Source organism: Mus musculus, chromosome 4, assembly GCF_000001635.26.
Source record: "Mus musculus strain C57BL/6J chromosome 4, GRCm38.p6 C57BL/6J".
Lineage (NCBI taxonomy): Eukaryota > Metazoa > Chordata > Mammalia > Rodentia > Muridae > Mus > Mus musculus.
Window position 1 is genome coordinate 86,589,106 of NC_000070.6, and position 25,218 is coordinate 86,614,323.

Consider the following 25,218-nt stretch of genomic DNA (forward strand, 5'->3'; position numbering starts at 1 on the left):
TATTCTAACATTCAAGGACCTCTAGAAATGGTAAAAGACCTATTCGTTCCCTCCTGAAACCAAGGTCTAACCCTTTGCTAGTGGTAAACAAATGCTCTGTCACTGAGCTTCATGCCCAATTGTATAGAATAGCTTCTAAACAGAAACCTATAACCCTGAGTAAGGAGCCATGCAAATCTGATATCTGAAGGTCAGCTCCCCATGATGTAGTGTGTGCACCCATAACCCCAGAACCCCTACAGCAAATGGGAGGCCCACACAGCCACCACACAGGAAACCTAGAGCCAGGGAGATCGTTGGCTCTGCAGGTAAGGGTGCAGGCCATCAATCCTGACAACCTGAATTAGCTCCCTAAACTCACACGCACCTTGTAGTGAGCAGACACACATAAACAGTATTTGGGGGAAACTAACCACCAAACTGTTAAAGTAATAAAGAAGGACAGATTATGTGGTAGCAGGCTTTTATAAAAAGCAGATGTAGCCACTCATGGTGCTGTACCCCGACAAGCCTAGCACTTAGAAGGTAAAGGCAGGAATTCAAGGCCAGCTCCTGTTATACAGAGTATGAGACCAGCTTGGGCTACAAACACCCTATCTCAAAACAAATAAACAAAGCAGGAGGGGTAGGTAGAGACGTGCATGGACCTGAGTTTGATCATCAGCACCAAATTCAGTATTATATAAGCACGTTATACTTTTAAGTAAATCAACCATGTCTAACCATATAAATATTCAAGAGCAAAAGGTACTTAGCATACTTGAATACATTTATGCCAGTCAGCTTGCACATTTTTTACACCAACCTTTCAACCACTATATGTTACTACCATACTAACACAGCAAAGATATAAACAATAGAGACCCTGACACCAAGCTGTCAGCCTAAACTAGTGCTGACTGAAGTGCTCTGTTCTGCTACAGTAGTATGCCAAAAGTATGCGAGGAGGCAGAAGATGTATGCCAGTCCCAGTAAGGGAATGAAAAGACAAAGGTACCAAGAGGGTAAGTACAGATTTCATTTGCCAGAGCATAGAGGCCATGGCTTATGGTATTTATTAGAAGGAGATAAACACCACTGAGACATGGTAAGAAAAGAGACTGGCAAAAGAAGCCACGGCTACATTACAGATGCGGTGCCCCCTTTTCAACATGTTAATACCCAAGAGCCTTCCCATACTTGACCACTTAGCTAATGTGTCACTGCATAAGAAGCCAATGCAAATGCTATGTAAAGATACTCCTCCATTATAGTGGTCTAAGTAGTATGTCAACTCAAGCTTTTTGTTTTGTTTTTTGAGACAGGGTTTCTCTGTGTAGCCCCGAGTGTCCTGGACCTTACTCTGAGGACCAGGCTGGCCTTGAATCTACCTGCCTCTGCCTTCTGAGTACTGGAATTAAAAGCATGTGAAACCACTGCCTGGCTACAACTCAACCTTTTCAAAATCTCCTGTACTATGGAATCACAGAACATTCCCCAAATGAAAACAAAGACAAATATCACAAAACTAGTAGCACACCGTAAAAACAAATATCACCTGTTGCTGGCAGGCAGAAGCTGAAACTTGTCTGTCTTGCATATAAAAAATGTTCATAAGCAAGACTGAGTAGCTTATAAAAGCTACTTAGAAAAGCCAAGTTCAGAGGCTAGAGAGATAGATGGCTCAGTGGTTAAGACCACTGGCTGTTCTTTGAGAGGTTTAATTCTTGATACTCACATGGCAGCTCATTTTGGTTCTAGGAGATCTGATACTCTCACACAGGCATAAATACCAACGCTCATGAAATAAAAATAAATCATTTATTTAATCCCAGCACTTGGGAGGCAGAGGCAGGAAGATCTCTGAGAGTTCAAGGCCAGCCTGGTCCTCAGAGTGAGTTCCCAGACAACCAGGACTACACAGGAAAACTTTATCTTCAAAAAACAAAACTACAACAAAAATAACAGAGAAAGAAAGAGAGAAAAGAAAAGAAAAACAAAGCAAAGCAAGCTGATGGCTTATGCTACATGACAAGTTCCAAGCCAGCATGGGCTCCTCCACGTGGAGAGACTCACTAAAGGTGAAACTACAACCAAGTATTTCAGTAAGAAGCAAACATCCGTGAGAATCAGCAGGAACACATACCTAAAATATCTAAGATACAAAAAATAAAAGGCAAGAAAATGAAAAAAGGTACAATTAAAAGGTATGAGCAAGAAGAAAGAAACTAAAATACAAGATTAGACTATAAAAAGAAGCAGTATTGAAAATAAATAAGACCTCTCAGTTTGGGGACATAACTCAGTTGATAGTGACTGCCTACAATATACCCATGCCTGTAATCTAATTACTTAGTAGATGGAAGTAAGAAGATCAGAAGTTCAAGGCCAAATCAGCCAGTTTACAAAGAGCAGGCTATGTAATCAGCAGGAAATGTATTTGCTGATTAAAAACCTAATTTCCATCTCCAACTCCAGGCCAAACTTGACAGAAGGATAGAACCAACTCCTGTAAGCTCTCCTCCATAAATGAACTGTAGTGTGCATGCATGTGCATATGCGCATACACACTAAATTAATCAAAAACGAAGAAAAGGGGAAGAAAAGGACAACAAATTTGGCTTCTCAACGTAAACAATAATGAATACTAAGTGTTAAAATAGGTTAAAAAGACAGAGTAAACTAACCAAAATAGTAAACTATAAAAGAGATCTAAGGAAAACAGCCATTAACTGTTGAGGTTTGGTCTGTTGCTATGTATTGTAACGTTAAATTCTGTATCCGAAGTGCAAACTTTGCCCCTTAGTTTAAAACTACTGGTTAAATAAAAATGGCTTGCAGCCAATTAATTACTAGAGAGATTAGAGGTAGGCGGGTTTTCAGTTACATGGTTGGGGTCACAGGTAGAGAGGGAGAAGAAGAGCACAGAAGAAAGCCACCATGAGAGGATATGGACCATGAACACATGGCTGGGAGAAACAACAAGTATCTGGGGCACACTGCTGGTACAGTAGCCAGTCCAGCAGGTAAGAAAGTAGATTAGGGATCACCCCCCATAATTATCAAAGTAAATAAAAGAACCTACCTTAAAAAAAAGAAAATACATAATACACATAAACTGAGAAAATTTCAAAAAAAATAAATAAAAGAACTACAGTCTGAGTCTCACTCACTTGTAAGCTAGACAGAGCTAAGTTTAAATTGGTTCAACTACAATTAACAAGGCCCAAGAATATAAGAATCTGTATATACAAATGAGAACTTAACTTAAATGAGAGATGGAAGACAGAACTAGAAGTTCTAGGTATTCATAGTGGCACACAACTGTAATCTCAGCACTTCTGAGGCTAAGGCAGGAGAATCTCAAGTTTGAGACTGCCCTGGGGTACAAGTTAGATAACCCCTAAAACAAGATGGGTAACAATCACAAAACAGTCCTAATAGAAGTTGAGAAGGAAAGGATTTTAGAATGAAAGATGAAACTGGAGATAGTTCAGCAGTTAAAAGTTCTTATTGCTTTTACAAGACTTTGGCTCCCAGCACCTACATCAGGCAGCTCCCAAATGTTGCAACTCTAGCTCTATATCTGACACCTCTACAGGCCTCCATGGGCATCCTCACACACAAGTTCATGCACATGCCTGTGTGTGCACACAGGAATTCTTTTTAAAAATTGAAGACAGGCGATATTAGAGGAGACACAAGAAAACAAACTCTTGAACTCTGAAAATAATGAGCTTCTAGAATACACATAATACAAACAGTTAAAAACAAATCACATTTAGGAGTGCCCCAATAAACCTGCATAATATAAAAAAGAAATCTTACCAGCAACCATAAATTATAACCTAATTATGTACAAATGAATGACACAATGAGATGTGTCTCTGATAATAGAAGGCAAGAACCCAGACTTAACCATCAAAGTCCTAAAAGATCTATCAACCCAAGCAAACTACTGTTCAATACTAAGTGAATGCCAGGTTTGGCGGCTCACATCTTTAATCCCAGCCCTCAGATAGGCTGAAGCATTCATTTTTTACAAGTGATAGATTCTATCCTTTCTTCATAACATTTTATGATCAAAAACAGTAATTTTATGGTATATATATTTCACAATAAAAATAACTAGAAAGCAGGTAAAGGCACTTGCCACCTTGCCTGATTATCTGTGTTTGATCCTAGGGTACCACTTGGTAAAAAAAGGTGAGAACCAGGTTGTCCTGTGACCTCTACACGTGGACCATACATAGTGTAGACACTCACATACACATAAATTTGCATACACATGAATGTAAAAAAATAACTGAAAAATCTAAATAACCTATAAATTGAGAAATAAGGCCATGGGCAGTAGTGCAGGCCTGTACACGCAGCACTCAGGAGGCAGAGGCAGGAGAACAGCTTGGAGTTCCAGGCCAGCCTGGTCTACACAGCATGTTTCAGCTCAGTCAATGCTTCACAATGAGATACTGTCTTTAAAAGGAAATGGAGAGAGCTTACCAACCTGGAAGTGAAGCAGGATACTTAAAAAGTATACTCTTTGCATATACTTCCTCTGACACAGGATCAAACGTAAGAGGAGACATGGGAGGCAAAAGATCCACAGCCTTAAAACACAGAATTTACAATATGAAATAAATACATGCACAAACAACCATAATGACAAAGCTAAATAAGTTCATCTACAAGTGAATTTTCTCCCTAACAATAAATTACCAAACATTTATTCTGTAACTATTTGTATGTATTATATTTTCCCTGCATATGTACCTGTATACTATATGTGTGTCTAGTGCCCACAGAAGCCAGAAGATAGCATCAGATACCTTAGGATTGCGTTTTAGCTGGTTATGAGCTACCATGTGGGCTAGAAATTAAATCCTAGTCTTCTTGGAAGAACAGCCAATGGGCTTACCTGAAAAACCACCTCTTCAGCCCCTGCAAACATTTTTTTTAATAAAATACAATATTTGCATGTTTCAAATTTTACTTAATAGTATTCTTTTTAGCCTCATTTTAGAATTTAAAATGAATAACTATAGATGACAGCAACTTATGAAAAACTATTATGAAATTATTACATTTTTAAACAATTCAACTGCACAGCAACACACTCCTATAATCCTAGTGCTTCAGCTACATACATTCCAGATCAGCCTAGCATACATACGTATCTATTCAACAGGTACCTGTCTCTAAAAAGCCACTAGGCCCAAGCATGGTGGAAAGTGTTACAATCCTAACATCTGGGAGCAGATGCAGGAGAATCAGCAGTTCATATTCATCGTAGACTACATATCAAGTTTAGGGCCAATCTGGGATACAAGAAACTGTCTCAAAACAAAAAAATAACTTGGGCAATGAGCTGGCTCAACAGGTAGTAACCCTTGCCAAGAACACAGGTTGAAGGAAAGAACAGACTCCATAAAAACCATTCACATGCACCATGGCACATGCAAGCTGCCTCACCCATCATACACAAAATGTATACAATGAAGTATATATAATGTGTATACACACGTATGTACACACACATAGATACACACATATTTCTAAGTTACTGTAGCATTATAAATTAAGAGATTGTTAAAACTTAAAGATAGAGAATTGCCGAAAATTAATATCTTCTCCAAAACACAAGTCTGTTACTTACTGCAGGTCTGTCTTTAATTAGTCTGAAAGGAGACAGGCCAAGAAAGCCTTTCCACTTCATATGCCACTTTCCCTCCTTGTCAGCAATAGACTGTCTCACTGCAGTGACGGTCTCTTTTACTTTATGCCTGTAATATCATAAGAAATACTGTATATGAAGGACAAGTAAAAATATAGCATAATTTTAAACAACAGTACAGGGCAGAGAAGGATATAACAAAGATTAACCATTAAATTACATACAAATTTAACAAGTGACTCTTCAGAACTAAAAATACACTTTTTCTCCTTTTAAAACAAAAAAAGCAAGCCAGGCATGGTGGCACATGCCTTTAATCCCAGCACTCGGGAGGCAGGGGCAGGTGGATTTCTGAGTTCGAGGCCAGCCTGGTCTACAAAGTGAGTTCCAGGACAGCCAGGGCTACACAGAGAAACCCTGTCTCGAAAAAAACAAAAACAAACAAACAAAAACCAAAAACCAAAAAAGCAATCATATACCTACTACTCCTCTTAAATACCAGTACGTCTTAACTTATTCACCAAAGCTGAAGAATTATACACTGCTGCTGAGAAAACCACACTACCAATCACATGGCATAATAACAAAAGAGCGTTCTATGTACCTCATATGCTTCATATGTGATAATCTTTCCCTCTGAAATTTGGTTTCTTTTTCAAGGTAGTGGAGATTTATTGTCAATCCTGCTTGGCCAGCCTTACAATGTTCATATTTCATTATTTTCAAGACTTCATTTAACAAGTGAATAATTGTTAAGAGGTTCAATTTTCCAGCCTCATAAACATTTCCTATCTGCAACTAAAGATTCAGAAGGGGGGAGGGGCGAGAAAAAGCAAAGATCGGTACGTTCTTATGTGAATAAACTTACATATTGATGCTTTTTACTATTATAGCATTACCTTAAGAAAGAGTGGGGGGAAAGAAAATCAATAATCACCCATGTAAATAATTTCAATCCTATAAAAACTGTCAAAGAACTCACACATCACTCTTTTATATCATATAAAAGGGTAAAAATCTAGCAAAAAAGAAAATACAAATAGATGCAATGAAAGATAAAGATCATTTGGTGCTCCTGCAGAACTCATGTTCAGTTACGAAAGCTTACAATGGTCTCCTACCAGATACAGCCCTCTTCTGGCATCTATGAATACCAGTGCACATGTGGCACACATACACACATACATACATGCATACACACACAGAGGCAAGCATTCATATAAAAATAAATCTTTTCTTAATAGCCTAAATATAAAGAGCAGATTTGAAAACAAAGCAAAAAAAAAAATCACAATTTTTTTCTTTGAGGCAGGTTCTTACTATGTAGCCCAGCTGATGATCTATAGATCACTATGTCAACCAAGTTGGCCCTGCACTCAGAGATCTGCCTGTCTCTACCAAGTAATAAATTTATTTAGCAAGTTACACATGCCATCTATCCTAATACAAACAAAACAAAAAAAAAAACAAAAAAAACAAAACAAAAAAAAAAAAAAACCAAAGACTCATGGCTGATGAGAGTATTCAGTCCTCATAAAGTGTTTGCACGAATAAAGTAAAGCAAGAGGTCCCCATTACCTGTGGGACCGTGAAAAAGTAAAAGGGGGAGTTGTGGGACCCTGAAAGGCAGACTGGTTTTTTGTTTTGTTTTTTTGGTTGAACGAAGCTTGCTCCGGAAACCCAGAAGGAAACTCTACAAGGGATGGAACAGTGAGCCACGTTCCCAGAGACTGGTGTCCAGGTACCTGACACCATAGACTCCAACTCCATAATTCTGTGACTATCAGCCACACAGACAAAGCCCCCACCCCATCCCCCAAGCTCCTGGCATTCTGGCTAGATTCCACCCCCAGTTACCTGACAATAGCCAGGTATGGTCCTCCCCACAGCTACCCTGCAACAAGATACCCAGGCCCACTATAAAAGGGGCTGCTTGGCCCCTCTCTCTTCAGCTCTCACCTTTCTTACTCTCATCTCTAGCCCTCCTTTTCCCCCCTCTTCCCCCTTCTTTCTACATGGCCATAGCCAGCCTTTCTTTCTTCTTACCTTCTCTCTTTCTCCAATAAAGCTCTAAAACCCTAGACCATCTCTGCTCATCAAGACCCACCATGCTTGAATGATGGGATGGGCTTTCCCCTAAAGGGCCCTGTCTAACCTCCCGCTGGAAGGCCTTTCTGCACTCCAGCCATGGGCCTGACCAAAGACTCTAGCCTGCATGGGAATCACCCAGCGCCTCCTCTCTCCCTGCCCTCTCCTCTCTTCAGCCCCAAGCGGGTCGAGCCGCCCACAGGCCCCTCACTTTGTTCTCAGCTCGTCTGTGGTGTCCAGCGGTGTCTGGGATGACAGAGACTGAGAACCTGTTATCTCTGGTCTCCATGAGGCCCAGAGACCTAGGACTGCCCCTTGTCCATCTCGGGCTGGAATCCCTGACTTCCACAGCCAGACACCTACCCGGGGACACGTGGAAAGCGTGCAACAGTCTGTGTCCACCCGCCCAGAGCACCGGAACTCTGGCAGGACGAGGGTTTTCTCTCACTCCCTTTATTCCCCCACGCCCACTGCCCTACAATTACCCACATAAAAAGTGAGTATGGTGGCATGTACTTATAATCCCAGCACTGGCAAAGTAGAAACAAGAAGATCCCTAGATTTTTTTTTCCAACCCTATTAGTGAGCCCCAGGTCCCAGTAAGAGACACTGTCTCAAAAAACACACCTTTGATCCCAGCACTCAGGAGACAAAGACAGGTTCATCACTCTGAGTTCAAGGCCAGCCTAGTTTACATAGTGACTTCTAAGCCTGCCAGAGCTACAGAGCTACACAGGGAGACAGTATCTCAAACAAAACAAAACAAAAAAATATTAATAGTGATTTTCTCTAAAGACACCACTTCCTGCCTTATCTGTATTCTTATGCATAATTAATGTCTTTTCTGATACCTGCCTATGCACTATAGGACTCTGAATTCATACATGTTTTACTGTTATATACTATAAATTTGATGCTGTGCATACAATGTATCTTAAAGTGAAATCTCTTCACAAAATATTTTATCTATGTACCTTCTATACTACAGTCAACACCTGATATGTGGTGTACCAAATAAACTGTACATACTAAGGAAAAAGCAAGTAAGCCACACAATTAAATGTTCCAAATGAAGATAGAAATGAAGGTAGAGGGTGCTTTGGTTAAAGAAGAAAGGCTAGAAACACTGTATGATGGTCTTTAGTCTCAACACTCAGGAGGCTGAGGCCAGTGGCTCTCTGTGAATTCAAAGGCCAACCTGGCTTATGATGCTAGTTCCAGGCTGTTCAGAAACATACAATGACTGTTTGAAAAGTAAAAAAAAAAATAAAATTATTGATGGGAAGCTACTAAAGCCATGGCACTTGTGAAACAAAGGCAGGCCGATCTATGTGAGTTTGAGGCCAGCCTGGTCTACATAGCAAGTTCCAGCACAGCCAGGGCTACGTAGAAAGACCAGACCCTGTCTCAAAACAACAACAACAAGAAAGACAAACAAACATGGAAAACTTAGATTTCGGAGAGGGCGAAAAACACTAAGGCCAGCACTCTGAAACCCACATAGGAAAACTGAGGTATTGCCATCACAGAGCTAAAGGAGGTAAAGCATTCACAAGGACTGCTTCAGAGCGTCAAGATGAAAGAGAACACAGAAAGGGTAAGGGAAACAAGCCAGGCTTGTTTTCCAAAGTAAAGTACTGAAGAGCAGAAGCCTTCCAAAGACTAAAGCAAGGTTCATGAATGAAGAGTGCTCAGCACATTCTGCTTAAAGATAAATAAGAAAAAGCCAGAGCATACAGACTTTATAAAAGGCCTTCTGGAAGCCAAGTGTGGTGGAGCACACCTTTAATCCCAGAACTCAGAAGGCAGAGGCAGGCCTAGTCTATAAATCCAGATCTAGACCTGCCAACACTACATAGTTGATCCAGTCATAAGAAAAAAAACACCACCAACAACAAAAACACACAAAGATGGAGCCTACAATCTCAGCACTGAGGAGGCTAAGGCAGGGGGAAATTTATAAAAGGACTAACACAAAGAGTTGAAATGGCTCAGTGGATAAAGACACTTATTATCAAGTATGGCAAACTCAGATTCTGCCTCAAGATACACATGAAAAAGAAAACTCCCATAATTTGTCCTCTGACCTCTGAATACATACCATGGCATGAGTGTACTGACACATGTACGTACACACACACACACACACACAAATAAAATGTAAAGAGTCAATACAGTACTATCTTCATACTAAGCAATGTTAACCTTTCTATACTATACGAAACTGTACAAGGTAGAGATGACAAAAGCAAATGGATACAAACGCACACGCCTGACAGTTCCACTAGGAAGAGTCCACTAGAGATTAATGACGAACACAAATGCTTGTAGCATTTGTGGGAAATCGCTATGACAGACAATGTAAAAAGCTGTGACAGTGTTCTAACATGTTCCCTTTACAGCAAAACTTACCCGACATATCTGCTCCTCAAGTCTGTCAAGTAAGAGCCTTGGAATATTAACAGCAACATGAGCTCCATCCAAAGCATACTGGTTGACAAAGCCAAAGAGTGAACTAATAACGTCTCTCTCCTTTTCCACAACCATGAGTGTCTCATTCACTGAAGCCCACAAGGACCGAACCTTCAAACACAAAGCAAAATATAAAATCCATACATAACATACGCCTATACTAAGAAAATTTTGGCAGGCCAGGAGTGGTGGGTGGCACACGCCTTTAATCCCAGCACTCGGGAGGCAGAGGTAGGTGGATTTCTGAGTTGAGGCCAGACTGGTCTACAGAGTGAGTTCCAATATACAGATAAACCCTGTCTCGAAAAAACAAAAAAAAAAATTTGGCATAAATATTTATCCCCTAATAATGAATGAAAAATAGCTGATGAGAAAATTAAGTAACTGCATCACTAAGTAACCTCGGCTGGCAAAGAACTGACTTAGACAACACTAACCTCCAACTCCTACCCCTGCCCCTGCGCCCCTGCCTCTCTGCCTCTCTGCGCCTCTGCCTATCGAGTGCTAAGATTAAAGGCTTGTACCATCACAGCTGAGCTAAAGAACTTCTTAGGGAGAATACAGCTTATATAATTTCCAATCAAACTTTGAAATTTTTATTCTATCGTCCAAAACCAGTGTTACCCATGGAAAGCTCAAAAATGAAAAAAAAAAAAAATGCCAAGGGGAGAGGAGGGGAGGAGAGGGAAGAAGAGGAAAGGAGAGGAGAGAAAGCAAAACAAATAAAAGATGAAATAACTAAGTAGGATTCAGTCAGGAAAAAACTAGCCAGAGCAAGCGAAAAACAGTTACACGCTTCCTTTTCAAAGCAAAGGAAAGCGAGTGTACACACTATGGACTTGGAGTCCCTTGAAAGCAATGGAGTGTTTTTTTAAATAATATTTTTTCTATTTCATTTTTTAACATTTTATTATTGTTTTACATGTATGCATCTTTTATCTTCATGTATGCCTATATACCAGATTCACCCACTGCTAGCTAAGACCAAAAGAGGACATCAGGTTTCCTGGGACAGGAGCTACACATGATTGTGAGAAGCTATGAACCAAACCCAGGTCTTCCGGAAAAGCAGCCAATGCTCTTAACCACTGAGCCATCTTTCCTGCTGATTCCTATGTTTTTTACATAACATTTTGCCCTCATATGCTACAGATTCATTACAGAGAACTTAGAAAAACACACAAAAACCAAAACTTTCCATCAATGCCCTACGGTTAACATTTTGTTATCTCCCATGTGTGGCTATGTATATATGTAATCTATATTTTTAAACAGAACTAAAGTTATTATATATGTTCTTTGTTGCTGTGTCTCACTTAGAATTACATTATCAGGATTCTGAAATATACTGATCTAGAAAAATGCTACGTTGATACCCTACAGAGCTGTTCACAATAAACATGTCCCCTGCTATTAAAAAAAAAAGTCTCACCTTTTGAATCTTCTCTTGTGTATTACTCTTCTCATCATATGGCTCCATTCTAATAAAAAAAATTAAATGATTGGTTTACTTATAAAAAATTCACATGGTTAATTTTACATCCAAAAAAACCAATCTGTCTACAAACTACAAAAAGGCATTTCAGTTAAAAAATAGTAAATCTCCAGCTGTCAACTGAGTGTGGTGGTACAAGCCTTTAATCTGAAGCTCAGTAGGCAGACGCAGGCAGATCTCTTATAGCCAGGGCTACAAACATAGTGAGATCTGTTTCAAAAACAAAGAACTCAAACAGTGCAATAATAATTTTTAGAACTTTATTAAAAGTTAGGGAAAAAATGCTCTAGTCCTAGCATCAACAAGTAATGACATATCATTCTATTTCTATTTTTAGTAGTCTCATCACTTGTAAAATTCAAAATTTAAACTTTATGTAAGGTCTATTCCAGCTCTAAAAGTCACTTGCCTTTTAATTTGGTTCTGTAGACTCATGCACTCTGATCTTGCATTTCGTACTTGCTTAACAGACAGACTGTAAGAAACAACAGAAAAGAACATTCCCATTACAACTAACTGGTATGCCCCACTTGTTTCTTTTATTTTCTCATCTTTACTGTTTTAACAGTAAAAATTCAAGGGACTTGAAGCAAGATGCTTCTTCAGAGAGGTAAAGCACTTGCCTCCAAGTCTGACCACCTGAGTTCAATACCCAGACCATTCAGCAGATGAGAAACAACTTTCAAAAGTTGTCCTGACTTCTAGTGACACAGTATGAAGCGCACACACACACACAATACATGCTTATTTTTACATGTAAAAGTAAAGATACAACCAAATTCTTGACAGTCTTGTCTGTCCCAGTTCATGTTGTGACAACAGTATACACAGGAAAAAAAATCAATGATACGTTGAGTAGATAAACAGACATAAAGTACTATGAACTGGATCATGCCACATGCTTGTAATAGTTGGGAAGTAGAAGCAAGAGGAACACACGTCCAAGGCTGATGTACATGGCAAGGCCCAGGTCAGCCAGGACTTCACAGTGAGACCCTCTCAATTAACCAAAAATAGGAAAAAAGATAGACAGACAGACGGATAGATACACATGTACATATATATATACACACATATATACATACATACATTCATGCACACATACACACAGTTGAAGCTGGCTTTGCTACTTTGTGTCCTTGTTTTCCCACCGTTTATCCCTCCAGTTTCAACCCCTATCATTAGAGAGAAGATAAAGAATGAGAGAGTAGAAGGAGAGAGAATGACAATGACAATGACCCTCAATCACCAACCCCACCATCTCAGGGGCCCTATGGTCTATATACCTGTAATTCCAAACGGCACACAAAACCACAGAAACTATCTGTAGCTGGCAAAACCACACTTCTGCTAGAGGACCAGGCAAATCATAGTCAGCTACTGCCGACAGTTCAAAGTAACCCCATATTTTCACTTGGGATTAAAATGAAAACAAATTCTTATAATAGTTCTGTTCTTTTTAAAGAAACCAAAATTCCAAAATTCTCACTACATGCAGTAGTCCACTATAAAATAACTAAAATATGGAATATTTGTTGGAAGGTATGAAATATCTACTAAAACTATGAAATATATATTGAATACAAAAGTTACAAAATGAATATCCAGACCAAAAAAATTCAAACTACAATCAGGACAATTAGAATCCAAAACTATAATTCTAGGGCTAGAGAGATGACTAAGCACTGAAGGCACTTGCTGCCCCTCAAGGTCTCTGGTTCAATTCCCAGCACCCATGTGGCTCACAACTGTCTGTAACTCCACTTCCAAAAGAATCAACACTCTCTTCTGGCCTCTGTGAGCATCAGGTTCCTCTGGTGTACAGACATATGTTCAAGCAAAGCACCCATAAACATAAAATCAAAATAATTTTTAAAATGATAGTTAAAATGCAGTATTAATAGCCAAGATTTTAAAGTAGGCATATATTATTTCTAGAACGTATTTATATTGGTGATATTTACTCAAAAAGGAAATAGTTTTCTAACTTTAAAATATTACTTACTTTACATTTTCCTGGTATTTTTGCATAACATAATGTTCTCTTTGCAAAATCTGTAAAAATCTGTTACGTGCTACATGGCTTCTGGCAAGGCACTTGTGCATATCTTGTGGCTTTACATTAAATGTTTCTGCAAAATGTAGAGAATCTACAGAAGGCAAGATCACATAAAATGTCACCATGAGCTTGTCTTTCCAATAAGACATACAGGAGAAATGAAAATCAAATAAAATGTATGCCATTTTTTTCAAGCAACTCTTCACTTTGTTAGTGATGATGAATGACAATGAATTCATACAATCATATCTGAGGTCAGGTTTTTATCTACATCTTATTATAAACACAGATCAACAATAAGGATAGGATATTCTCTCAGCCTCAGTCCCCACCCCACACCTAGAACTACTTATCCACATCCCAGCATGCTGCACAGAAACCTCCACACTGTCTAACTAGTTGGAGAAAATTCGCTGAATTCAGATGTCTTCTAAACATTGGAAATCTCAGCTGTATGCTGGGTAAATAAATTAGGGTATTTGTTAGGTATAATAAAAAGCAGTTCTAAAAAGAAAGTTCTGTGAGCTGATACCCAATGATGCAAAACCAGGACTAAAGTTTCATTTATGAGTTTTCTTCATTTTTTTGTTTGGTTTGAGTAGTGTTTGAGACAGTTTCACTATGAGTCCAAGCTAGCCTGAAATTTACACTGTAGCCCAGGCTGACCTCAAACTAGCAATCTTCCTGACTCAGCCTCCCAAATGTTAGAATTAAAAGTATGCATCACAACATCAGACATGGTCTCCTATGAAGAGACCCATGAAGGAGGCCTAAACTCACTATGCAATAAAGCTGGCTCTCAACTTGAGCAGCCTGCCTCAGCCTTCTAGGGCTTAAGTTACAGGTCTGTATGACCATTTCTGAACCTACATACCAACTCCAGGCCAGCTAGAGCTACACTCTGGAGGCTGGGGAGACAGCTCAGGAGATAAAGTCCTTATTCATCCACCTCAGCCCCCAGGTGCCGGGATTATAGGCACGTGCCACCATGCTTGCAGCTTCTCTCTTTGTGAAGTGTAAAAATAAAACAGAGGGAAGTAATAAAGGCTAAAATAAAAATACTCAGTTGACCTTCCTATGAAAAATGTACTCCAAACTGCACCAGAACATACTAAAGTAACACAAATATTAACAGGCTCCTTGTGAGGTTTCCAGTCGTAGATGAGTATAATATTAACCAGAAGCTTTTTCAGGCAAATGAATGGCTTACCTCATTTTGATCTTGATTTTAAAATTATGAACAATAACGATTTAAGAATAAAAATAAAGTATAAGTAAACTTACTGTTAGATTTTGTTTTAATATATTTGATTGCAACATATCTTGCAAAATGATACATCAGATGAATAAACTTAGGGCCACCAGGAGACATAAGCAATGAGCCAACAACTTGAGGAAAACTACTCCCACATTCAGCCTAGGAAAGACATGAGATGATTCAATCAACAGTACCTGTCCCAGTTTTAATCACTTATTTTTACTTTCATTATTTGTGCAGGTGCTTTGTACGTATGCCTGTGTACAGACAGATGCACACACTCATGGCTATGGCCAGCAGAAGGCATCAGATCTCCTAGAACTGGAGTTTACGTGAGCTGCTGCTATGGTTATGTGGGTACTAAGAATCAAACCTCGGTCCTCTCAAAGAGTAGCCAGTGCTCTAAACCACTGAACCAGCTTTGCAGCCCATCATATGATAATCCTGCAGTAGAAGCCACATGTCAGATCCTCACTGTAGGACCTTCATAGCAGTGGCTTGGAAAAATCAGATTTCCATAGAGGCATGGGAAATAGTTAGAAAACAAAGTTTCAGCTAGTTACTACCTCCAGTCCACTCCTACCATTTTTCAAACCTAAGAAAGCTGGTTAGAGTGTTAGTTATAATCCTAACACTAGGGAGAGAAATAAAGTCATTAAGGGCTGTGAATGGTGGCACAGGCTTTTAAACTGAGCACTGAGGCAGAGACAGGCAGAAAGATCTCTGGGAGTTCAAGACCAGCCTGATCTATATATCAATCCCAGGCTGGGGAGATAGCTCAGTCATTAAAGTACTTATCACATAAGCAAGAGGATGAGTTAAAATTCCCAGAATCCAAAGAGAGGCCAGACAGGCATAGTGTCTACTTATAAACCCAGCACTCTGGGAAACAAACAATTTTTTCTGGTGGCAACCTGGCTAGTTAGACAGGCAATAGCAGGCAGGCTCTAAGTTCAGAAAGAAAACCAGCTTTGGACAGGCATGGTAGCCCACATCTTTAATCCAAGCACTTGGGAGCCAAAGGCAGGCAAATCTTGAGTCCAAGGCCAGCCTGGTCTACAGAGCCTATTGCAGGACAGGCAGGGCTACACAGAGAAACCTGTCTCAAAAAAACAAAAGAAAAGTATAATCAAGTTAGACATCCAAAATCAACCATGGGCCTAGACACACTCACACATTTCATTTCTTGAAAAGAATTAACATAGTTTAGTAGTTAGCTGTTCTTGTTTTGGTTAGTTGGTTTTACTAGGGTGGTGGAACACAAGGCTCACAGTCTAGGCAACTGTCCTACTACTCAGCCTTAAGGAATATTTTTGTGTGTTATGTTTATTTTTATAAGACAGCCTCACTATCACTCTGGCTAGCCTAGAACACACTACAAAGACCAGGTTAGCCTTAGTCTGGATGGAGCCTTCTACCTCTCTCTGCCTCTCAACCCCTGGGATTACAGGCATGCCTGGAAGTTCTTCAAAACTGCATCTTCTATTTTACAAAGGAAATACTTACAGAAATCTCTTTTAACCATTCACAGCAATGTTTCCGGAATTCCATGTCAAGTTTTTGGTCAAATGGAGGCCAGCAATCTCTTGAAAAAATAGTAACAGCAGACTAATGAACACTTCTGTCTTAGTTTGGATTTTATTGCATAAAGAAACACCATGACCAAGGCAACTCATATAAAGGAATACTTTTAGTTGGAGCTGTCTTACAGTTTGCAAGGTTCATTATCATGAGGGAATCATGGCAGTGTGCAGGCAGACATGGGGGCTAGAGGAGCCGAAAGGTCTACATCTTCATCTACAGGCAGAAGACAGTGTGTGTGTGTGTGTGTGGCTTCACTTGTAGCTTGAGCATTTAACACCTCAAGCTCCATCTTCACAGTGACACACTCCTCTAACAAGGCCACACCTCCTCCAATAAGGCCATTACCTACTATAATAGTGACATTCTCTATAGCCAAGCATTGTCACATGAATTCATGGGGGCCATTCCTATTTAAACCACAACACCTCTCAAAATACAAACTTAACACAATTTTAAAAAAAAACATCAAATTTGTTCCCCACAGTAGAAACATTAAAGCAAAATAAATTAAACTAATATTCCTAGACTCAGCTAAAGACATCAGCCTATGAGAAAACAGTCCTTTTCCTTAGGTCAGCATTTATAAGCAGGAGTTCAGTCTATTACAAATAAGTATATATTATAGATTTGCCAAAAAATAAGGCAGTCTTGGTGCAAGCTTTTAATCCTAGCACTGGGGGGAGGCAAAGGCATGTGGGACTCTATGATTTCAAAATCTACATAGACAACCAGGCCAGCAAGGGACAATAGTGAGACCCTAGCTATGGGGAAAAAAAAGGGGGGGGGGGGGACCTTTACAATTTCCCTATTACTTCCTCAATAATTTTTTGGACACTTATTTACTAAGGTGTACTTATTTAAAGAGTCAAGTGTTGAGAACAATATGATGGTGCGTGTATACCTTTAATCCCTGAAGTAAGGAGGAAGAGGCAGGAGTATCTCTGAGAGTTCCAGGTCAACCAGGCTACATAGAGAGCCCCTATCTATCAAAAAAGAATCACTTTGTTTGTACTTTAGAATACAGAGGGTAGGAGTGGAGAGGTGGCTCAGCGGATAAGAGCATTGACTGCTCTTCCAAGGGTCCTGAGTTCAAATTGCAGCAACCACATGGTGGCTCACAACCATCCATAATGAAATCTGACTCCCTCTTCTGGAGTGTCTGAAGACAGCTACACTGTACTTACATATAATTAATTAATTCATTCATTCATTCATAAAAACAAAGAAAGAAAGAAATACATAGGGTAAATTCAATCCCTAGTAGACAAGGAAGAAAAACAATACATTTACAGAAAACAGGACTAAAGGCTAGAATGTAAAGTTAAGTTCTCGATTTAGTGGGTTTAGGAATGATGCTTGCTTCTGTCTTCACATTATCTAAAACACAGAATGCCATGATGCTTTTAATCAGGAAAAAACATCAGGAAAATCTGAAACCCCTTCTGGTGTTTTGAATAACAATGCCCCCACGGGCCCATATTTGAATGTTAGTCACCAGGGAGTGCTACTCTTTTTGATAGGATTACAGTTACATACAGATGGTTGTAAAGCCCAGGTCCTCTGGAAGAACAGCCTGTGATCTTAATCATAGCCATCTATCTCTCCAGTGCTCCCAAAATAAAAAGCTTTATAGAGGAAAAAAATAAGTATATATCAATCCATTAATTTTTAGACCTATTTAAGACCATGAATCTATAATCCCAGCACTACAGGCAGAGACCAGTCTGGTGTATGTATTATACATACTGAGCTCCACGCTAGCCAGACATAGTAAAACCCTGTCTCAATCCTCACATCAGAAGAAGACCATAAAGAATAGCAGATCAATTTTAAAGAACAAAATCTACGTTATTTATGAAATATACAATTTTTTAAAATAAGCACCCAAACCCTCACCCAGCTATATAAAGCTTAAGCACTCCAATTTCTAAGGGTACACCCACTCTAAACAAGTTAATGGCCAGCCGGCTGTGGTATGCACCTTTGATGCCAGCACTCAGAGGCAGGGGCATGTGGATCTCTGAGTTCAAAGCCAGCCTAGTCTACAGAGTGACTTCCAGGACAAACAGCCTGTGCTACACAGAGAAACCCTGTCTTAGGGGTGGGGGTCGGGGGGGAATAAGAGTCAATTTCAAATCTGAGAATGACTAAAAGAAGAAAATGAAATAATTTTTTCTTACCTGAAAACTTCTTTGGCAAGAGCCTCATCCAATGTTTTAAACAAAAAATAAGAAACTATATGAAAGGCATCACGGTTCAGTTTGTCAAACATATTCCTAGTGGTTTAAAGTGAAAAAGCAAAGAAAAATGATTAATAAAGCTATTCAGCCTCAAAAACTGCCTAGATATTGCACTAAAGCCCTACAGTATCATAACTACCAACGAGTTCACTCACACTGGTATTTTTCATTCTCAAGAGGTCAAGGCAAATTATTTTTTCTCATTTAGGTACATTTTATACACAACTGAAAAGCATACAAGCGGGGAGGGACTTGTTAGTGAGGGAGGGAACGGCAATAGAGATGTAAAGTGAGTAAATAATGAAGGGGGGGGGGGAAGACAAGCATACAAGCTTTTGTTTTTGTTTGTGAAAACAGAGATCCAAATAAAAAACTAGCCTTTGCTTTATTGCTATGAACATTAAACAGAGAGGGACGGAAAGCTAATTAACTTGCAGAGAATACACCCTCTGATGGCATTTACATAGTAGTAGTAACAAAAGCTAACATTTTTGGAGAACTTGATATATATTGGGTAACATTTTAGACCTTTTACAGACAGCAAATTCTTCTTTAAGTACTATACTATTTTCTTAAGATATATTTTAATAATTTGATTGTCCTCAGCTATACATACAAAGCTTCAATCTAGAAGCTAGAAAAACTGCCTCCTCCCCAAAATATCCCAGGTCAGGTGTATATTCAACAAGTGTTGAATGAACACATATACCACCTCCAACTCCCCTTTCCTTCCCACTGCTAATTTACGGTGGTGTGGATAGCTATGCAGGTCTCCTTCCCCTCTAGTCCACTCCCTAACAAAACTAACGAGACTTTCAAAATGCAGTCTTTAAGACAAATTCCTTGGACTGAAACAATTTATAAGAACAGAAGTTAACATATGCCCATATAAACTATAAACTCATAGAATTACAAACAAAAAGTCTGCCACAGATGTGAACAGAATTTGTTGTTTTTAAGTAAACATGATATGATATTCACCCTCAAAGTTATAGTTAAGTTTGATTTGGTAATTGTCTAGTAGTTACTACTATTAGCATATGTAGTGCTTTGGTTAGAAGTCTGTTCTAGGTGGCTCAGCAGGTAAAGGTGCTTGCCACTAAGCCTTACTACCTGAGTTCCATCCCTGGGACACCCACATGGTGGCAGGAAAGACTTGACTCCACACAAATATTGAGAGAAATCAAGAATAGATGAGACACCTAAGGAAAGGAACTTGCCTCCCAGAAATGCAAGCCTGAAGATCTGAATTCTATTCCCAAACTCAAGTAAATAAATCGTCTAACTACACATTGTCCTTTGACCTGCACACACTTGCTGTGGCTCGCACTTGCACACTCACAGACAATAAATGAAACAAAAACTAAGAAACAGATGAATAACTGGGAATGGTGGTACATACTTCTACCACACCTGACACTTGGAGGTGGAGGCAGAAGGATTAGGAGATTAAGGTCATATCTGGAGTTTGAGACCAGCCTGAGATATTAAAACCTTTTTCTCCAAAAAAGAAAAAAAAAAAAAGGAAGAAAAAGAAGGAGGAAGAGGAAAAAGAAGGAAGAGGAGGAGGAAGGGGAAGATGAGGAGGAAAAAGGAGGAGGAAGAGAAAGAAAGGAAGAAAGGAAGAAAGAAAAAAGGAAGGAAAGAAAGAGAGAGAGAGAGAGAGAGAGAGATTAAAAATAAGATACCTAGGTGCATTAACACAACCATTAGAACTGAAATTATACTGACAAAATACATGCAGGCACAATGGCACACTCCTGCAATCAATCCCAGCACTCCAGAAGCCAAGGCAAGAGGATTATCACAAGCACAAGACCAGCTGGGAGCAGAGTCTCATGCCTTTAGTCCCAGTACCTAGGAAACAGAGGCAAATGGATCTCTCATGAGTCTGAAGCCAACCCAGTCTACATAATGCATTCCAGGACAGCCAGAGAGCTAAATAGTGAGACCCTGTCTTGGAAAAAAAAAAAAAAAAACAAAAATTGAAGAAAAACAAAAAGATAACAATTAAATAGATGGGGGCAACAGATGACGGATCTATCCCCAGATTATTCTTGTCCTTGGTGAGGAACATGAGGAACATAACAGAAACTGTCTCCAGCCCGGTTTCTTTTTTCTTTTCTTTTCTTTTCTTTTCTTTTCTTTTCTTTTCTTTCCTTTTCTTTTCGAGACAGAGTTTCTCTGTAGCCCTGGCTGTCCTGGAACTCACTCTGTAGACCAGGCTAGCCTTGAACTCAGAAATCCACCTGCCTCTGCCTCCCGAGTGCTGGGATTAAAGGCATGCACCGTCATGCCCAGCCAGCCCTGTTTCTGGAAACTTCATCACCCTATTCTGGTAGCATAGTTATGTGAGGGCTGAAATGTAACAGCAGCAAAAGTTTCTGAAAATGCATCAACCAAAAGTTAACATGATATCAACACTTAAGCAAGAGAGGCAAACAGAGCTGGAGGCCATGGTATATAATCATCCATCTCAAAGGAAAAAAATGGGGGAGCATCCTTTAGTATGCAAATTTACTTTCGTCCCTAATAGTAAAATTACATGTATGCCATGGAATTGCTTTAAAATAACATGTATAACCTACTACAAGTGAATGATTGCATACTATCATATACCTACTTAACTGAGGTTGCATAAAAATGTCTAAAGCATCAAAAAACAAAACAAAGTTAATTTAACTAGGGATGGTTGGTGGGACGTTTTAATCCCCAGCACATAAGAGGCAAGGGCAGGCTGGTATCTGAGTTCAAGGCTAGCCTGTCCACAAAAAGAGGTCCAGAAGCCTTGTCTTGAAAAATAAACAAACAAACAAAAACAAAAATCAAACAAAAGACAAAATTCATTGAGACTGGAGAGATGTCTCAGGTTACTAACAGTGTCTGCGCCTCCAAAAAGACACGGGTTCAATTCCCAGAATCCACATGGCAGATCTAAACTGTAACTCCAGTCCCAGAAGATCTGACAACCTCACACAAGACATACAAGCAAGCAAAACAGCAATCTGGAGGAGCAAGGCGATGGAATTAAAATCCCAGCACACCTCCCATTACTACAGAGAGGGGGGTTTTGTCTCAAAATAAAAATAATAGTAGCCGGGCGGTGGTGGCGCACGCCTTTAATCCCAGCACTTGGGAGGCAGAGGCAGACGGATTTCTGAGTTCAAGGCCAGCCTGGTCTACAAAGTGAGTTCCAGGACAGCCAGGGCTATACAGAGAAACCCTGTCTCGAAAAAAAAAAATAGTAATAATGGTGATGATGGTGATATAGTAATAATAGAATCATTCTTTCCATTAAATTATAAGGAGGAAAGGGGGCCTGAAACCGGAAGCTCGTGTCTAAAGTATACAAATATAAACAAAGTATTTCTTTTTGTGATCGCAACCATAACTGAAGTGGCAAAGGAAAGGGTATCGGCTTTTGATTTTCATTCCCACACATTATTATGTTTTTGCTAGCTGTAACATGTTTTAGTTCGGATTCAAAGTTTAAACCCACAGTTAACTACTTATAAGATGTTTGCATATATAGTTCCCCGACGCCTCCCACCAACTACAGACCACGAAGGCAGGGTTAAGCGGGCCCGCCGTTGTGCCTCAACTGCAGAGCACGCCTCTAAAGCGTCCCGCACCCGCATCCCTTACACTGGTGACGACCAGTCCCCCACCACAGGGTTCTGCCGCCAGTGACTGGACGCCAAGGACCGCGCCACCGCCCCAGATCTCCTTACTCTCCAAGGTGCGCGTGCGGCACCATCTTCCCGCCGAACGTGATGCTGGAGCTCGGATCCAAGCCCAGCGCCTGCAGGTACATCCAGAGATGCTGCTTCTCGAAAGCGGAGTCCCGGGCCGAGCTCATGCTTTCCACGGGCAGGGCGACTGTGACGGAGGAAAACGAAGGCACCGAAGCCGTGAGGACCCTTGGACCCCTCCTACAGGCATCCCGGGGTGACGACAACCCCTCTGCGGCGGCCGCCCGCTGCCTCCTCTCCGAGAGCCATCCCACCACAAAAGGCCGAACGCGCCCAGAAAAACAGACAGTGACTGCAGCGCTCCACGCAAACCAAGACTCCCGCGCTTGCGGAAGACTACACTGCGCAGGCGCAGGCGCAGTCCCGACTTCCGGGACTGGTCTTCCTAAGAGGACTCAATCTCCCACCATGCAATGCATCCCTGTCTCCGGGCACATGAAGTCCCTGAGAGAAACTATAAGACCCACAAAGCATTGCGTGACCAGCCAATTGCCCCAAGGTCCGGAAACCGGGTGTTTTCTAGAGCCCTCCCGGCCTTAGTTCCGGATTCTTTGCGTTTTAGGTTTCTGTTGCTCGGGTTGTGATTGCTGTTCAGTAAAAGCTACATTGTAGCTCCTTATAGTGAGTGATGCAGGTGTATGGCCCTAAACAAATCATCTTTTCCTTTATTTTAAGACAGGGTCTTGTCCGGTGGAGGCAGCGGTGTACTCCTTTAATCCCAGTACTCAGAGGAGAAGAACTTTGTTAGTTCGAGAACACTACTGATTTCCGGGACAGCCAGAGCTACACAAAGAAACCCTGTCTCGAAATAAAACAAAGCAAAACCAAAAAGGCAGGATCTTGCTATGTAGCTCTAACTTTATGTAGCGCAGTCTGGCGTCGAAGACTGTACCTGCCTTCCTACTATATGAATTAATGGGCAAGAGTCACAGGGGCCGATGGAGTTGTTCATTGATCACCTCATCTAGAGTGCTTGGCAAAATTTTTATTATCAAATGTTTCTTTGGTCGTGGAGGTTGCAAGTCGAGATTTCTTTTAGCCTCCTCTGGCCTTGAACTCCCTTCCCAAAGGAAGATGACCCTGAATTCCTAATTCTGGAATGCTCTCCATCTTTGTGGGAGGCACCACCAGCCATACTTCAACTTGCTGTACTAGAAATCTGTCTCTCACCGGGCAGCACTTGGGAGGAGAAGACAGGCGGATTTCTGAGTTGCAGGCCAGCCTGGTCTACAGAGTGAGTTCCAGGACAGCCAGAGCTATTCAGAGAAACCCTATCTCGAATAACAACTACAACAAAGTCTGTCTCTCTGCTGAGTGTCAGGAGTCATAATGGGACAAGCATCATCCTGAAGTGGTCTACTTCGGATTATTAGATGACCTGCGACAGGTGCACCCTTATTAAGCAAGGCTGTAAGGAATTCATTTTAGGGAAGATTCCTGCTATTAATATTGCTTTTCCTGTTATTATTAAAAATATATAACAATCACTAAGTAGTAGCACACCCCTTTGGAGCAGATCTCTGCAGATCCATGAAGATGTATTGTCTTGTAGTGATGCCATATAGACAAATAGATGACTTAAGTCATCATGATGATCCTATAAGAATTCCTAAAATTTTATCTGTGATTATTAAGCTCATTTTTACTGGGACTCCTATTAAGTCGTTTTTGATAGTCAAAACTGCAATGAGAACTCGGCCAATTTTCCACATGTTACCAGTTCTTAGATGGTAACCAGATTTTCTCCTATTCAGAGCACATTCCAAGAGGTGATAAAACAATTAACCAAAAGTCATATAAAGGGAACTAATGATTTATTATAGGTGCTAGGACAGAAGATAAAATATTGACTGGGTTTATCTATACAAAACTTCACTAATAACTTAGTTATGGTTTTAAACCTTCAGTGAACCTGTGGAGCTGAGACAGGTGATGGATGTTTAGCCAGAAAATTATTCCTAATGGATACGAATGTAGACATTCTCTATTGTAAACTTCTATTTCAATTTATGATTTGATTTTTTGTGTGAACTTTGTGATCATGTATTCTGAAAGATGTATAGGTACTGAAGACAAATGAGAAAGAAGAATTTTTTAAAGCCTTTCCCCACTTAGACTAGAATTTTTTGCCTTTCCCCCCTTAGAAGAATTTTTCCCTTTTCCTTTTCCCACTTAGGATCTTTTCGCTTTTCCCCTTAGATGGCTTCCATAGGAAACTTTTTACAACTTAGTAATAAATGCTATAATAACTTTTCTAAGTGTCCCTTTTTCTTCCTGTGACTTCTGACTAGCAGGCTGAAAGTTAGAGCCCAGCAGTTCCTGCCGAGATGGAACAAAGGCACATTGTTTAATCCTCTGCTGTTAGGCTACAGTTATTAATCACCTAAACCAGCAGTCTTTTACCCTCAGAAGGACGTTTTAGAAGTTATCATCAGCATTTCAGTACAGTTAGAGAGCTAGAAAGCCCCAAGACCTCAGACTTTAAAGCCATCACCAGAGTCCTACTCTATGACTCCACCACTACACTCTCCAGGCTAGGAGGCTCCCTTCACCTAAGTATACAGCTTCCCCTTCCAGCACCCTGAACTTCTGGCTATTCTTTCTCGAACATCCCTTG

At 40.2% G+C, this 25,218-nt stretch overlaps 1 protein-coding gene across 5 annotated transcripts in view; it reads right to left on the reverse strand.

Annotated features, from left to right (window-relative positions):
• The window catches only part of Haus6 (HAUS augmin-like complex, subunit 6), a 33,221-nt gene extending 10,251 nt beyond the window's left edge, over window positions 1-22,970 (reverse strand). The window contains exons 1-11 of one of the 5 annotated variants that reach the window (XR_390320.2): window positions 22,581-22,970; window positions 18,790-18,885; window positions 16,532-16,608; window positions 15,052-15,184; window positions 13,714-13,858; window positions 12,118-12,183; window positions 11,646-11,694; window positions 10,154-10,324; window positions 6,258-6,451; window positions 5,636-5,762; window positions 4,487-4,589 (exon numbers count right to left, since the gene is read on the reverse strand). Coding sequence is in view for 4 of the 5 variants with exons in the window: in NM_173400.3 (NP_775576.2) it covers window positions 4,487-4,589; window positions 5,636-5,762; window positions 6,258-6,451; window positions 10,154-10,324; window positions 11,646-11,694; window positions 12,118-12,183; window positions 13,714-13,858; window positions 15,052-15,184; window positions 16,532-16,610; window positions 18,790-18,885; window positions 22,581-22,708 (1,291 nt within the window). In the remaining variant the exon portion in view is untranslated. Of the gene's footprint in view, window positions 1-4,486; window positions 4,590-5,635; window positions 5,763-6,257; window positions 6,452-10,153; window positions 10,325-11,645; window positions 11,695-12,117; window positions 12,184-13,713; window positions 13,859-15,051; window positions 15,185-16,531; window positions 16,611-18,789; window positions 18,886-22,580 lie in introns of those variants that run through there. The other 4 variants (NM_173400.3, XM_006537875.3, XM_011250010.3 and 1 more) reach the window with 4 other exon arrangements.
• Window positions 22,971-25,218: the final 2,248 nt, after the last annotated feature.